This window comes from Hemiscyllium ocellatum, chromosome 50 (genome assembly GCF_020745735.1).
Source record: "Hemiscyllium ocellatum isolate sHemOce1 chromosome 50, sHemOce1.pat.X.cur, whole genome shotgun sequence".
Classification (NCBI taxonomy): Eukaryota; Metazoa; Chordata; class Chondrichthyes; order Orectolobiformes; family Hemiscylliidae; genus Hemiscyllium; species Hemiscyllium ocellatum.
Genome location: NC_083450.1, coordinates 3744225 through 3757801, shown reverse-complemented (window position 1 = coordinate 3757801; position 13577 = coordinate 3744225). Strand labels below are relative to the sequence as shown.

The 13577-nt window shown below is 57.0% G+C and overlaps 1 protein-coding gene across 4 annotated transcripts in view; it reads right to left on the bottom strand.

The window, feature by feature from the left end:
• LOC132805561 (otoancorin-like) overlaps positions 1 to 13577 on the bottom strand; it is a 61532-nt gene that overhangs the window by 31201 nt on the left and 16754 nt on the right. For all 4 annotated transcript variants that reach the window (XM_060820681.1, XM_060820682.1, XM_060820683.1 and 1 more), the window contains 7 exons: positions 13484 to 13577; positions 12370 to 12509; positions 10965 to 11073; positions 9192 to 9401; positions 8606 to 8773; positions 5946 to 6086; positions 3098 to 3156 (listed from right to left, as the gene is read on the bottom strand). The exon at positions 13484 to 13577 is cut by the window's right edge and continues 4 nt beyond it. In XM_060820681.1, coding sequence (XP_060676664.1) covers positions 3098 to 3156; positions 5946 to 6086; positions 8606 to 8773; positions 9192 to 9401; positions 10965 to 11073; positions 12370 to 12509; positions 13484 to 13577 — 921 coding nt within the window. The remainder of the gene's footprint in view (positions 1 to 3097; positions 3157 to 5945; positions 6087 to 8605; positions 8774 to 9191; positions 9402 to 10964; positions 11074 to 12369; positions 12510 to 13483) is intronic.

Here is a 13577-nt window from a genome sequence, read left to right as displayed (position 1 = left end):
ATCCACCCTAACCTGCACATCCCTCGGCACTATGGGACAAATCCCATGGCCAATCCACCCTAACCTGCACATCCCTCGGCACTATGGGACAAATCCCATGGCCAATCCACCCTAACCTGCACATCCCTGGACACTATGGGACAATTTCCCATGGCCAATCCACCCTAACCTGCACATCCCTGGGCACTATGAGACAATTTCCCATGGCCAATCCACCCTAACCTGCACATCCCTGGGCACTATGAGACAATTTCCCATGGCCAACCCACCCTAACCTGCACATCCCTGGGCACTACGGGACAATTCCCCATGGCCAACCCACCCTAACCTGCACATCCCTGGGCACTACGGGACAATTCCCCATGGCCAACCCACCCTAACCTGCACATCCCTGGGCACTACGGGACAATTTCCCATGGCCAACCCACCCTAACCTGCACATCCCTGGGCACTATGGGACAATTCCCCATGGCCAATCCACCCTAACCTGCACATCCCTGGGCACTATGGGACAATTTCCCATGGCCAACCCACCCTAACCTGCACATCCCTGGGCACTATGGGACAATTTCCCATGGCCAACCCACCCTAACCTGCACATCCCTGGGCACTATGGGACAATTTCCCATGGCCAACCCACCCTAACCTGCACATCCCTGGGCACTATGGGACAATTTCCCATGGTCAATCCACCCTAACCTGCACATCCCTGGGCACTATGGGACAATTTCCCATGGCCAACCCACCCTAACCTGCACATCCCTGGGCACTATGGGACAATTTCCCATGGCCAATCCACCCTAACCTGCACATCCCTGGGCACTATGGGACAATTTCCCATGGCCAACCCACCCTAACCTGCACATCCCTGGGCACTATGGGACAATTTCCCATGGTCAATCCACCCTAACCTGCACATCCCTGGGCACTATGGGACAATTTCCCATGGCCAATCCACCCTAACCTACACATCCCTGGGCACTATGGGACAATTTCCCATGGCCAATCCACCCTAACCTGCACATCCCTGGGCACTATGGGACAATTTCCCATGGCCAACCCACCCTAACCTGTACATCCCTGGACACTATGGGACAATTTCCCATGGCCAATCCACCCTAACCTGCACATCCCTGGGCACTATGGGACAATTTCCCATGGCCAACCCACCCTAACCTGCACATCCCTGGGCACTATGGGACAATTTCCCATGGCCAATCCACCCTAACCTGCACATCCCTGGGCACTATGGGACAATTTCCCATGGCCAACCCACCCTAACCTGCACATCCCTGGGCACTATGGGACAATTTCCCATGGTCAATCCACCCTAACCTGCACATCCCTGGGCACTATGGGACAATTTCCCATGGCCAATCCACCCTAACCTACACATCCCTGGGCACTATGGGACAATTTCCCATGGCCAATCCACCCTAACCTGCACATCCCTGGGCACTATGGGACAATTTCCCATGGCCAACCCACCCTAACCTGCACATCCCTGGGCACTATGGGACAATTTCCCATGGCCAACCCCCCCTAACCTGCACATCTCTGGGCACAATGGGACAATTTCCCATGGCCAACCCACCCTAACCTGCACATCCCTGGGCACTATGGGACAATTTCCCATGGCCAATCCACCCTAACCTGCACATCCCTGGGCACTATGGGACAATTTCCCATGGCCAACCCACCCTAACCTGCACATCCCTGGGCACAATGGGAGAATTTCCCATGGCCAATCCACCCTAACCTGCACATCCCTGGGCACTATGGGACAATTTCCCATGGCCAATCCACCCTAACCTGCACATCCCTGGACACAATGGGACAATTTCCCATGGCCAACCCACCCGAACCTGCACATCCCTGGGCACTATGGGACAATTTCCCATGGCCAATCCACCCTAACCTGCACATCCCTGGTCACTACAGGACAATTTCCCATGGCCAACCCACCCTAACCTGCACATCTTTGGACTGCGTTTGAGTGTAAGTGTGAGAGTGTGTGAGTGTGTGTGTGTGTGTGAGAGAGAGTGTGTGAGAGTGTGTGTGAGTGTATGTGTGAAAGAGAGTGTGTGAGTGTGTGTGCGAGTGTGTGTGAGAGTGTGTGTGCGAGTGTGTGTGTGAAAGAGAGTGTGTGAGTGTGTGTGCGAGTGTGTGTGAGAGTGTGTGTGTGAGTGTTTGTGTGAGTGTATGTGAGTGTCTGAGTGAATGTGTGTGAGTGTGTGTGTGTCAGTGTGAGTTTGTGTGTAAGTGTGTGAGAGAGAGAGAGAATGTGTGTGAGAGAGTGTGCGTGTGAGTGTGAGTGTCAGAGAGAGAATGAGTGTGTGTGAGAGTGTATGCATGTGAGTGTTTAATGGAGCACCCAGTGGAAACCCACACAGACCCGGGGAATACTCCACACAGACAGTCACCCGAGGGGGAATCGAACCCAGGTCGCTGGCACGGTGGGGCAGCCGTGCTAACCACGGAGCCACCGAGCCACCCCACACTAAGGAGGAGTAACTTGTTGTGGACTGACCGTTTGACCTGTTTAAGCCGAGCCTGTCAGTGTGGGTGTGGGTTAGGAGGGGAGGGCAACACAACTGACACCGATCTCCAGTTCCCTGTCACACAGGGACTGACATCGAATCACACAGACCCAGACAGACAGACACACACACACGTGCACACATATACACACACACTCACACACTGTGACACAAGCACACACTCACACATGCACACGCATATACACACGCACTATTTGACACACACTCACACATGCACACGCATATACACACGCACTATTTCACACACACACACATGCAGACACATATACACACGCACTATTTCACACACACACTCACACATGCACGCGCATATACACACAGACACACATACACACACAGACACACACACACACACACACCGCACATACACACACACAGACACACACACACACTCACACACACACGCACACACACAGACACACACACACTCACACAGACACAGACACACACACACTTACACACACACACACACACACACACACACACACACACACACACACACACACACACACACACACACACACACACATCTTTACCCCAGTTCATCAACCGGAATTGCATTTTTCGTGAGGAGCCCTTCGCAGATGAAGAGTGCCTAGATGGAGTGGGGGAGAGAGAGAGAGACAGAAATGTTTTCAATCACAGCTAGACAGACTTCCCAGATCCTGCTTCTGATAAGATTTAAAAACAGTGTTCTTTACTGTCATCTTTAAGCAGAGGGTCAGTACATTTTGTACAGGAGTTGGGAGGTCATGTTGCGGCTGTACAGGACATTGGTTAGGCCACTGTTGGAATATTGCGTGCAATTCTGGTCTCCTTCCTATTGGAAAGATGTTGTGAAACTTGAAAGGATTCAGAAAAGATTGACAAGGATGTTGCCAGGGTTGGAGGGTTTGAGCTACAGGGAGAGGCTGAACAGGCTGGGGCTGTTTTCCCTGCAGCGTTGGAGGCTGAGGGGTGACCTTATAGAGGTTTACAAAATTACGAGGGGCATGGATAGGGTAAATAGGCAACGTCTTTTCCCTGGGGTGGGGGAGTCCAGAACTAGAGGGGCATAGGTTTAGGGTGAGAGGGGAAAGATATAAAGGGGACCTAAGGGCAACATTTTCACACAGAGGGTGGTGAGTGTATGCAATGAGCTGCCAGAGGAAGTGGTGGAGGCTGGTACAATTACAGCATTTAAGAGAATGGGGACATGACTAGGAAGGGTTTGGAGGGATATGGGCGGGTGCTGGCAGCTGGGACAGGACTAGTTTCGGGTGTGTGGTCTGCACGGACAAGTTGTTTCCATGCTCTAGCACTGGAGGAGGGTTGGGTTTTCATTGTAATGTAGCCCAGACTCACAGAGATAATGGCCACCTTCTAACTGCCAACAAGTGGAGAGGTTTGGTGATCGAACCTGGTGTTAGAGACGCTGAACCACCTGAGTCAGTTCAGCTTTTCAGAATCAGGTATCTGCAAAGTTATGAAACCTTTGTTTAAATTATTTGGCGACGCGGGTGAACACATGAGCGTCGACCCAGGTGGGTAAAACTGCACTGAAATTCCCTACGGCTTATGTCAATGGAACTGGAGAAGGCCAAACAGCTATATCTTCCTCAAATATATTTGTAATAGCTCCGTCATTTCAGGTCAGAACATGCTCCCGTTGGTTTCATTAGCCTGTTTGAGTAGAAGTCAACTTTGTTTCAGCTGTTATCGGCTAATTCAGGAGTTGCTCAACCTTCTGCGGTTCCTGGGAATGGGAAATGGAGGGCTGGAAATGGGACGGACGAACGCAGAGCAGTAACTGTTGCACTTTAGTGAAGCCAGTATGTTGGTTTGGGATATCTGGGTCAGCATGGACAGGTTGGACTGAAGGGTCTGTTTCCATGCTGGACATCTCCCTGACTATGACTCTATGATTAAGCCAGAGAGCAGGTTGACCAGGACGTTGCCGGGCAGGGAGGGTTTGAGTTAGAGTCAGCGAATCCCAACAGTGTGGGAGCAGGCCATTCAGCCCATTGAGCACACAACAGCCCTCTGAAGAGTATCCCAACCAGACTCAAGCCCCTGTCATATCCCACTAATTACCGACAGCCAATCCACCCTAACCTGCACATCCCTGGGCACTATGGGACAATTTCCCATGGCCAATCCACCCTAACCTGCACATCCCTGGACACAATGGGACAATTTCCCATGGCCAACCCACCCTAACCTGCACATCCCTGGGCACTATGGGACAATTCCCCATGGCCAATCCACCCTAACCTGCACATCCCTGGGCACTATGGGACAATTTCCCATGGCCAACCCACCCTAACCTGCACATCCCTGGGCACTATGGGACAATTTCCCATGACCAATCCACCCTAACCTGCACATCCCTGGGCACTATGGGACAATATCCCATGGCCAATCCACCCTAACCTGCACATCCCTGGGCACTATGGGACAATTTCCCATGGCCAATCCACCCTAACCTGCACATCCCTGGGCACTTTGGGACAATTTCCCATGACCAATCCACCCTAACCTGCACATCCCTGGGCACTATGGGACAATATCCCATGGCCAATCCACCCGAACCTGCACATCCCTGGGCACTATGGGACAATTTCCCATGGCCAATCCACCCTAACCTGCACATCCCTGGGCACTTTGGGACAATTTCCCATGACCAATCCACCCTAACCTGCACATCTTTGGACTGTGGGAGGAAACCCACACAGACACGGCGGGAGAATGTGCCAACTCCCCCCAGACAGTCGCCCGAGGGGGGAATCACACCTGGCTCCCTGGCACCGTGAGGCAGCGGTGCTAACCACTGCCACACCGTGCTGCCCATCATATAGTTACTAAGAAAGGCGAGATATGCCGGGACGTTTCTTGCTGCAGCGCAGGTGTTTGAGAGCGGCCCTTACGGAGGTTTACAAAATAACGAGGTGGGGTAGACAGGGCTTGTGGGAAGAGTGTTTGTGCTGAGCGTTACGGGAGAATTCAAGGCACATTTGGAAAGCGAGAGGAGAAAGTGATTTAAGAAAGGCACATGTGGCAATTTTTGGGTGGTTGGTGTGTGGAATGAGCTTGCAGAAGGATGTAGGGAGAGTTACAACGTTGACAAGAAATTCAGATAAGGAGATAAATGGGAGAGGGTTGGAAGGAAGTAGGACCGGGGGCGGGCGGGTGGGACTGGTTACGTTTGGGGACACAGTGGGAATGGATGAGGCGCACTGTTTCCGTGTGGTCTGACCACGTGACAACGCAACTCCGGCTTTCAAAGGTGTGAGCAATAAAGGGAATCGTGCGAAACGATCCTATCGACGGGTGAAGCCAACGTCAGAGTATTGCAGAGATTCGGCCAGGAGGGGTCAGAGTTAGGGGACAGTCAACGCCACTGACCTGACCCTTATTCCACTCGGTGTCCTTCACCTGCGCCAGGTCAGTGATGTTCGCTTTCCCGATGCTGGAGGTGGGAAGTTCCTTGCGGAAAGACGAGGAGAGGCTCCAAAACACCGCCGTGGTGTCCTCATTCTCCAAGATCTGGAGCAAACAACCGGGCAGGGAGGTTAGGGAGGGACTGAGGAGGGGCATGGGGGGGGGGGGGTCAGCATTCCCCAGGAGCTGAGGGGATCGGAAATCCACCCGGCATCTCATATCCCCCCGATGTGGGCTGCAGGCTCTTCAACTACTGTTACAGCCCAACGCCCTGGTGCCAAGTCACCCCCTCCAGCCCCCACATTCCCTCCCTATCTCTGTCACTCCCTCCAGCCCCTACACCCCCTCCCTATCCCTGTCACCCCCCTCCACCCCCTCCCTATCTCTGTTCCCCCCCTCCAGCCCCTACATCCCCTCCCTATCCCTGTCACCCCCTCCAGCCCCTACACCCCCTCCCTATCTCTGTCACCCCCTCCCTATCCCTGTCACCCCCCTCCACCCCCTCCCTATCTCTGTTTCCCCCCTCCAGCCCCTACACCCCCTCCCTATCTCTGTCAGACCCTCCAGCCCCTATACCCCCTCCCTATCTCTGTCACACCCCTCCAGCCCCTACACCCCCTCCCTATCTCTGTCACCCCCTCCAGCCCCTACACCCCCTCCCTATCTCTGTCACACCCCTCCAGCCCCCTACACCCCCTCCCTATCTCTGTCACACCCCTCCAGCCCCCTACACCCCCTCCCTATCTCTGTCACCCCCTCCAGCCCCTACACCCCCTCCCTATCTCTGTCACACCCCTCCAGCCCCCTACACCCCCTCCCTATCTCTGTCCCCCCCTCCAGCCCCTACACCCTCTCCCTATCTCTGTCACCCCCTCCAGCCCTACACCCCTCCCTATCTCTGTCACCCCCTCCCGCTCCTACACCCCCTCCCTATCTCTGTCACGCCCTCCAGCCCCTACACCCCCTCCCTATCTCTGTCACCCCCTCCCGCTCCTACACCCCCTCCCTATCTCTGTCATCCCCTCCAGCCCCGTACCCCCCCTCCCTATCTCTGTCCCTCCCTCCAGCCCCTACACCCCCTCCCTATCCCTGTCCCTCCCTCCAGCCCCTACACCCCCTCCCTATCCCTGTCCCTCCCTCCCACTCCTACACCCCCTCCCTATCCCTGTCCCTCCCTCCCGCTCCTACACCCCCTCCCTATCCCTGTCCCTCCCTCCAGCCCCTACACCCCCTCCCTATCTCTGTCACACCCCTCCAGCCCCCTACACCCCCTCCCTATCTCTGTCACTCCCTCCAGCCCCTACACCCTCTCCCTATCTCTGTCACCCCCTCCAGTCCCTACACCCCCTCCCTATCTCTGTCACCCCCTCCAGCCCCTCCACCCCCTCCCTATCTCTGTCACCCCCTCCAGCCCCTACACGCCCTCCCTATCTCTGTCACCCCCTCCAGCCCCTACACCCCCTCCCTATTCCTGTCCCTCCCTCCAGCCCCTACACCCCCTCCCTCTCCCTGTCCCTCCCTCCAGCCCCTACACACCCTCCCTATCCCTGTCACCCCCTCCAGCCCCTACACCCCCTCCCTCTCCCTGTCACCCCCTCCAGCCCCTACACCCCCTCCCTATCTCTGTCACCCCCTCCAGCCCCTCCACCCCTCCCTATCTCTGTCATCCCCTCCAGCCCCTCCACCCCCTCCCTATCTCTGTCACCCCCTCCAGCCCCTACACCCCCTCCCTATCTCTGTCACCCCCTCCAGCCCCTACAACCCCTCCCTATCCCTGTCCCTCCCTCCAGCCCCTACACCCCCTCCCTATCCCTGTCCCTCCCTCCAGCCCCTACACCCCCTCCCTCTCCCTGTCCCTCTCTCCAGCCCCTACACCCCCTCCCTATCTCTGTCACCCCCTCCAGCCCCTACACCCCCTCCCTCTCCCTGTCCCTCTCTCCAGCCCCTACACCCCCTCCCTATCTCTGTCACCCCCTCCAGCCCCTACACCCCCTCCCTATCTCTGTCACCCCCTCCAGCCCCTCCACCCCCTCCCTATCTCTGTCACCCCCTCCAGCCCCTCCACCCCCTCCCTATCTCTGTCACCCCCTCCAGCCCCTACACCCCCTCCCTATCTCTGTCACCCCCTCCAGCCCCTACAACCCCTCCCTATCCCTGTCCCTCCCTCCAGCCCCTACACCCCCTCCCTATCCCTGTCCCTCCCTCCAGCCCCTACACCCCCTCCCTCTCCCTGTCCCTCTCTCCAGCCCCTACACCCCCTCCCTATCTCTGTCACCCCCTCCAGCCCCTACACCCCCTCCCTCTCCCTGTCCCTCTCTCCAGCCCCTACACCCCCTCCCTATCTCTGTCACCCCCTCCAGCCCCTACAGCACCTCCCTCTCCCTGTCTCTCCCTCCAGCCCCTACACCCCCCTCCCTATCCCTGTCCCTCCCTCCAGCCCCCAAAACCCCTCCCTATCTCTGTCACCCCCTCCAGCCCCTACACGCCCTCCCTATCCCTGTCCCTCCCTCCAGCCCCTACACCCCCCTCCCTATCCCTGTCCCTCCCTCCAGCCCCCTACACCCCCTCCCTATCCCTGTCCCTCCCTCCAGCCCTGTGCTCAGGGAGGGAGTGCTCCCACTCACCGTCAGGACGATGGTTGTTTTCTGGAAGGGGATGAGTTTATTTGCTTGCTCCTCTTGGAATCCCTTGGCAACTTTGGCCAACTCCTCCGACGGCATATTCCGGAGCTGTGTGGAGCAGACTCCTGCGATCAGGTGACCCAATCCCAGCAGATCCGAACTGGAGTTCAGCTGTGTGCCGGGGAGTGACAGACACCAAAGGATCATGGTGAGGTGACAGTTCACACTGGGCCATTCAGCCAACCCGCACCGTGCTGGTCACCCCCCACTCTCCCCCCACTCCCCGTGGGAGCGAGTCCCCCATTAACCCCACCCCCACTCCCCGTGGGAGCGAGTCCCCCATTAACCCCACCCCCACTCCCCGTGGGAGCGAGTCCCCCATTCTCCCCTCACTCCCTGTGGGAGCGACTCCCCCATTCTCCCCCCACTCCCTGAGGGAGCGAGCCCCCCATTCTCCCCCCCCTCCCTGAGGGAGCGAGACCCCCATTCTCCCCCCACTCCCCGTGGGAGCAACTCCCCCATTCTCCCCCCCACTCCCCCTGGGAGCGAGCCCCCCATTAATGTCAGTCATTGCCCCACGGTGACACACCTTGCCTCCGGCCAGGATGAACTTACTGACCAGGAGCCGGGACTGAGTTATCTGAAAGTCTTCAACAGTGGCGAAAACCTCGATGTTCTCGCGGATGTCCTGGCCAGAGATTTTGTCCAGTTTCTGGGCAGAGAACACACTGAGGGCCTGGCCCACGGTCTGGAGCAGGTCACCGGTCAGGGGTGTGTCCTTCACCAGCCTCTTTATGTTCTGTGGAACGACCACCAACAGGATGAGCAGGAGCAGCAGGAACTGGGAATCGCCCAGGCCAGAACACCAACAGTGCGTTCAGTTCCCCTCCCCTTCCCTCAGGAAGGAGCTCAAACCTCAACTCTCCTGTTTCTCGGACGCTGCCTGACCGGCTGTGCTTTTCCAGCACCACACACTCTCGGCTCATGGCCAGCCCACCCTAACCTGCACATCCCTGGGCACTATGGCACAATTTCCCCATGGCAAACCCACCCTAACCTGCACATCCCTGGGCACTATGGGACAATTTCCCCATGGCCAATCCACCCTAACCTGCACATCCCTGGGCACTATGGGACAATTCCCCATGGCCAATCCACCCTAACCTGCACATCCCTGGGCACTATGGGACAATTTCCCATGGCCCATCCACCCTAACCTGCACATCCCTGGGCACTATGGGACAATATCCCATGGCCAACCCACCTTAACCTGTACATCCCTGGGCACTATGGGACAATATCCCATGGCCAATCCACCCCAACCTTCACGTCCCTGGACACTACGGGACAATTTCCCATGGCCAATCCACCCTAACCTGCACATCCCTGGGCACTATGGGACAATTTCCCATGGCCAATCCACCCTAACCTGCACATCCCTGGACACTATGGGACAATATCCCATGGCCAACCCACCCTAACCTGCACATCCCTGGGCACTATGGGACAATATCCCATGGCCAATCCACCCTAACCTGCACATCCCTGGGCACTATGGGACAATTTCCCATGGCCAATCCACCCTAACCTGCACATCCCTGGGCACTATGGGACAATTTCCCATGCCAATCCACCCTAACCTGCACATCCTGGACACTATGGGACAATATCCCATGGCCAACCCACCTTAACCTGTACATCCCTGGGCACTATGGGACAATATCCCATGGCCAATCCACCCCAACCTTCACGTCCCTGGACACTACGGGACAATGTCCCATGGCCAATCCACCCTAACCTGCACATCCCTGGACACTATGGGACAATATCCCATGGCCAATCCACCCTAACCTGCACATCCCTGGGCACTATGGGACAATTTCCCATGGCCAATCCACCCTAACCTGCACATCCCTGGGCACTATGGGACAATTTCCCATGGCCAATCCACCCTAACCTGCACATCCCTGGGCACTATGGGACAATTTCCCATGGCCAATCCACCCTAACCTGCACATCCCTGGGCACTATGGGACAATTTCCCATGGCCAATCCGCCCTAACCTGCACCTCTTTGGACTGTGGGAGGAAACCCACGCGGGCAAACTACACACAGACAGTCACCAGAGGCTGGGAATTGAACGAGGGTCCTTGGCACCGTGAGGCAGCAGCGTTAACCGCTGACACACCATGCTGTCATGGGAACCATCCTGTGGATAGAGAATAGGTTTTGTCTATTCCGAGGGTCGGGATGCTGATGAGAGCTGATCATCCCTGATTCCCACCGCAAGAGATCCACGCTCGGAAACTCAGGAGCGTCCAATCAAATGGGCTCAGGGGGCATTTTCTGCCCAGTGTTTTACCTGGCGCGCATTGGCATTGGGACACGCCATCAGTTGTTTGAGCAGAGCGTTGGAGGTGATGTTGTCCAGGGACTCTACATCTTCAAAGAAACAAGCCAGGGCTCCGAGACTGAAATAAGAAGTGACAGGGTCAGTGCTGAGGGAGTGGGCTCTGTCGGAGGGTCAGCGCTGAGGGAGTGGGCACTGTCGGAGGGTCAGCGCTGAGGGAGTGGGCACTGTCAGAGGGTCAGTGCTGAGGGAGTGGGCACTGTCGGAGGGTCAGTGCTGAGGGAGTGCCGCAATGCGGGAGGGTCAGTGCTGAGGGAGTGGGCTCTGTCGGAGGGTCAGTGCTGAGGGAGTGGGCACTGTCGGAGGGTCAGCGCTGAGGGAGTGCCGCAATGTGGGAGGGTCAGTGCTGAGGGAGTGGGCACTGTCGGAGGGCCAGTGCTTAGGGAGTGGGCTCTGTCAGAGGGTCAGTGCTGAGGGAGTGGGCACTGTCAGAGGGTCAGTGCTGAGGAAGTGGGCACTGTCGGAGGGTCAGTGCTGAGGGAGTGGGCACTGTCGGAGAGTCAGTGATGAGGGAGTGCCACACTGGGGGAGGGTCAGTGCTGAGGGAGTGGGCACTGTCAGTGGGTCAGCGCTGAGAGAGTGGGCACTGTCGGAGGGTCAGTGCTGAGGGCGTTGGCACTGTCGGAGGGTCAGGGCTGAGGGAGTTGGCACAGTCATATGGTCAGTGCTGAGGGAGTTCCGCACTGTCAGAGGGTCAGTGCTGAGGGAGTGGGCACTGTCAGAGGGTCAGTGCTGAAGGAGTGGGCACTGACAGAGGGTCAGTGCTGACGGAGTGGGCACTGTCGGAGGGTCGGTGCTGACGGAGTGGGCAATGTTGGAGGGTCCGTGGTGAGGGAGTGCCGCACTGTCGGAGGGTCAGTGCTGAGGGAGTGGGCACTGTCGGAGGGTCAGTGCTAAGGGAGTGGGCTCTGTCGGAGGGTCAGTGCTGAGAGAGTGGGCACTGTCGGAGGGTCAGTGCTGAGGGAGTGGGCCCTGTCGGAAGGTCAGTGCTGAGAGAGTGGGCACTGTCAGAGGGTCAGTGCTGAGGGAGTGGGCACTGTCAGAGGGTCAGTGCTGAGGGAGTGCCGTACTGTCGGAGGGTCAGTGCTGAGGGAGCGGGCCCTGTCGGAGGGTCAGTGCTGAGGGAGTGGACACTGTCGTAGGGTCAGTGCTGAGGGAGTGGGCACTGTCGGAGGGTCAGTGCTGAGGGAGCGGGCCCTGTCGGAGGGTCAGTGCTGAGGGAGTGGACACTGTCGGAGGGTCAGTGCTGAGGGAGTGGGCACTGTCGGAGGGTCAGTGCTGAGGGAGTGGACACTGTCGGAGGGTCAGTGCTGAGGGAGTGGGCACTGTCACAGGGTCAGTGCTGAGGGACACTTACCGAGTGATGTGATTGGGTGCGGTGACGTTGATGCAGCTGGTGGTGATCGTGTGGAAGAGTTGCTTGCCCATCCAGGTCTCCATGTCGTACGCCACACTGAGGGCTATCGCAAACTGGGGATTAGTGAACATCCGGCACGTCTGGGAGGACAGGGACAGCACGGGGTTAGATACAGAGTAAAGCTCCCTCTACACTGTCCCTCATCAAACACTCCCAGGACAGGGATAGCATGGGGTTAGATACAGAGTAAAGCTCCCTCTACACCGTTCCCCCATCAAACACTCCCAGGACAGGGACAGCACGGGGTTAGATACAGAGTAAAGCTCCCTCTACACGGTCCCACCATTAAACACTCCCAGGACAGGGACAGCATAGGGTTAGATACAGAGTAAAGCTCCCTCTACACTGTCCCCCCCCCATCAAACACTTCCAGGAGAGGGACAGCACGGGGTTAGATACAGAGTAAAGCTCCCTCTACACTGTCCCCCCATCAAACACTCCCAGGGACAGGGACAGCACGGGGTTAGATACAGAGTAAAGCTCCCTCTACACTGTCCCCCCATCAAACACTCCCAGGGACATGGACAGCACGGGGTTAGATACAGAGTAAAGCTCCCTCTACACTGTCTTCTCATCAAACACTCCCAGGGACAGGGACAGCACGGGGTTAGATACAGAGTAAAGCTCCCTCTACACTGTACCCCATCAAACACTCCCAGGACAGGGACAGCACGGGGTTAGATACAGAGTAAAGCTCTCTCTACACTGTCCCCCCATCAAACACTCCCAGGACAGGGACAGCACGGGGTTAGATACAGAGTAAAGCTCTCTCTACACTGTCCCTTCATCAAACACTCCCAGGGACAGGGACAGCACGGGGTTAGATACAGAGTAAAGCTCCCTCTACACTGTCCCCCCCATCAAACACTCCCAGGGACATGGACAGCACGGGGTTAGATACAGAGTAAAGCTCCCTCTACACTGTCTTCTCATCAAACACTCCCAGGGACAGGGACAGCACGGGGTTAGATACAGAGTAAAGCTCCCTCTACACTGTACCCCCATCAAACACTCCCAGGACAGGGACAGCACGGGGTTAGATACAGGGAGGTACCTGTTGTTCAGTGATGAGTTTGAGATCGCTGGGAGTTGCTTCAAAGACGTAGAGGTGGACTATTCCCAGAGTGGTCTCATTCACCCAGTTACAC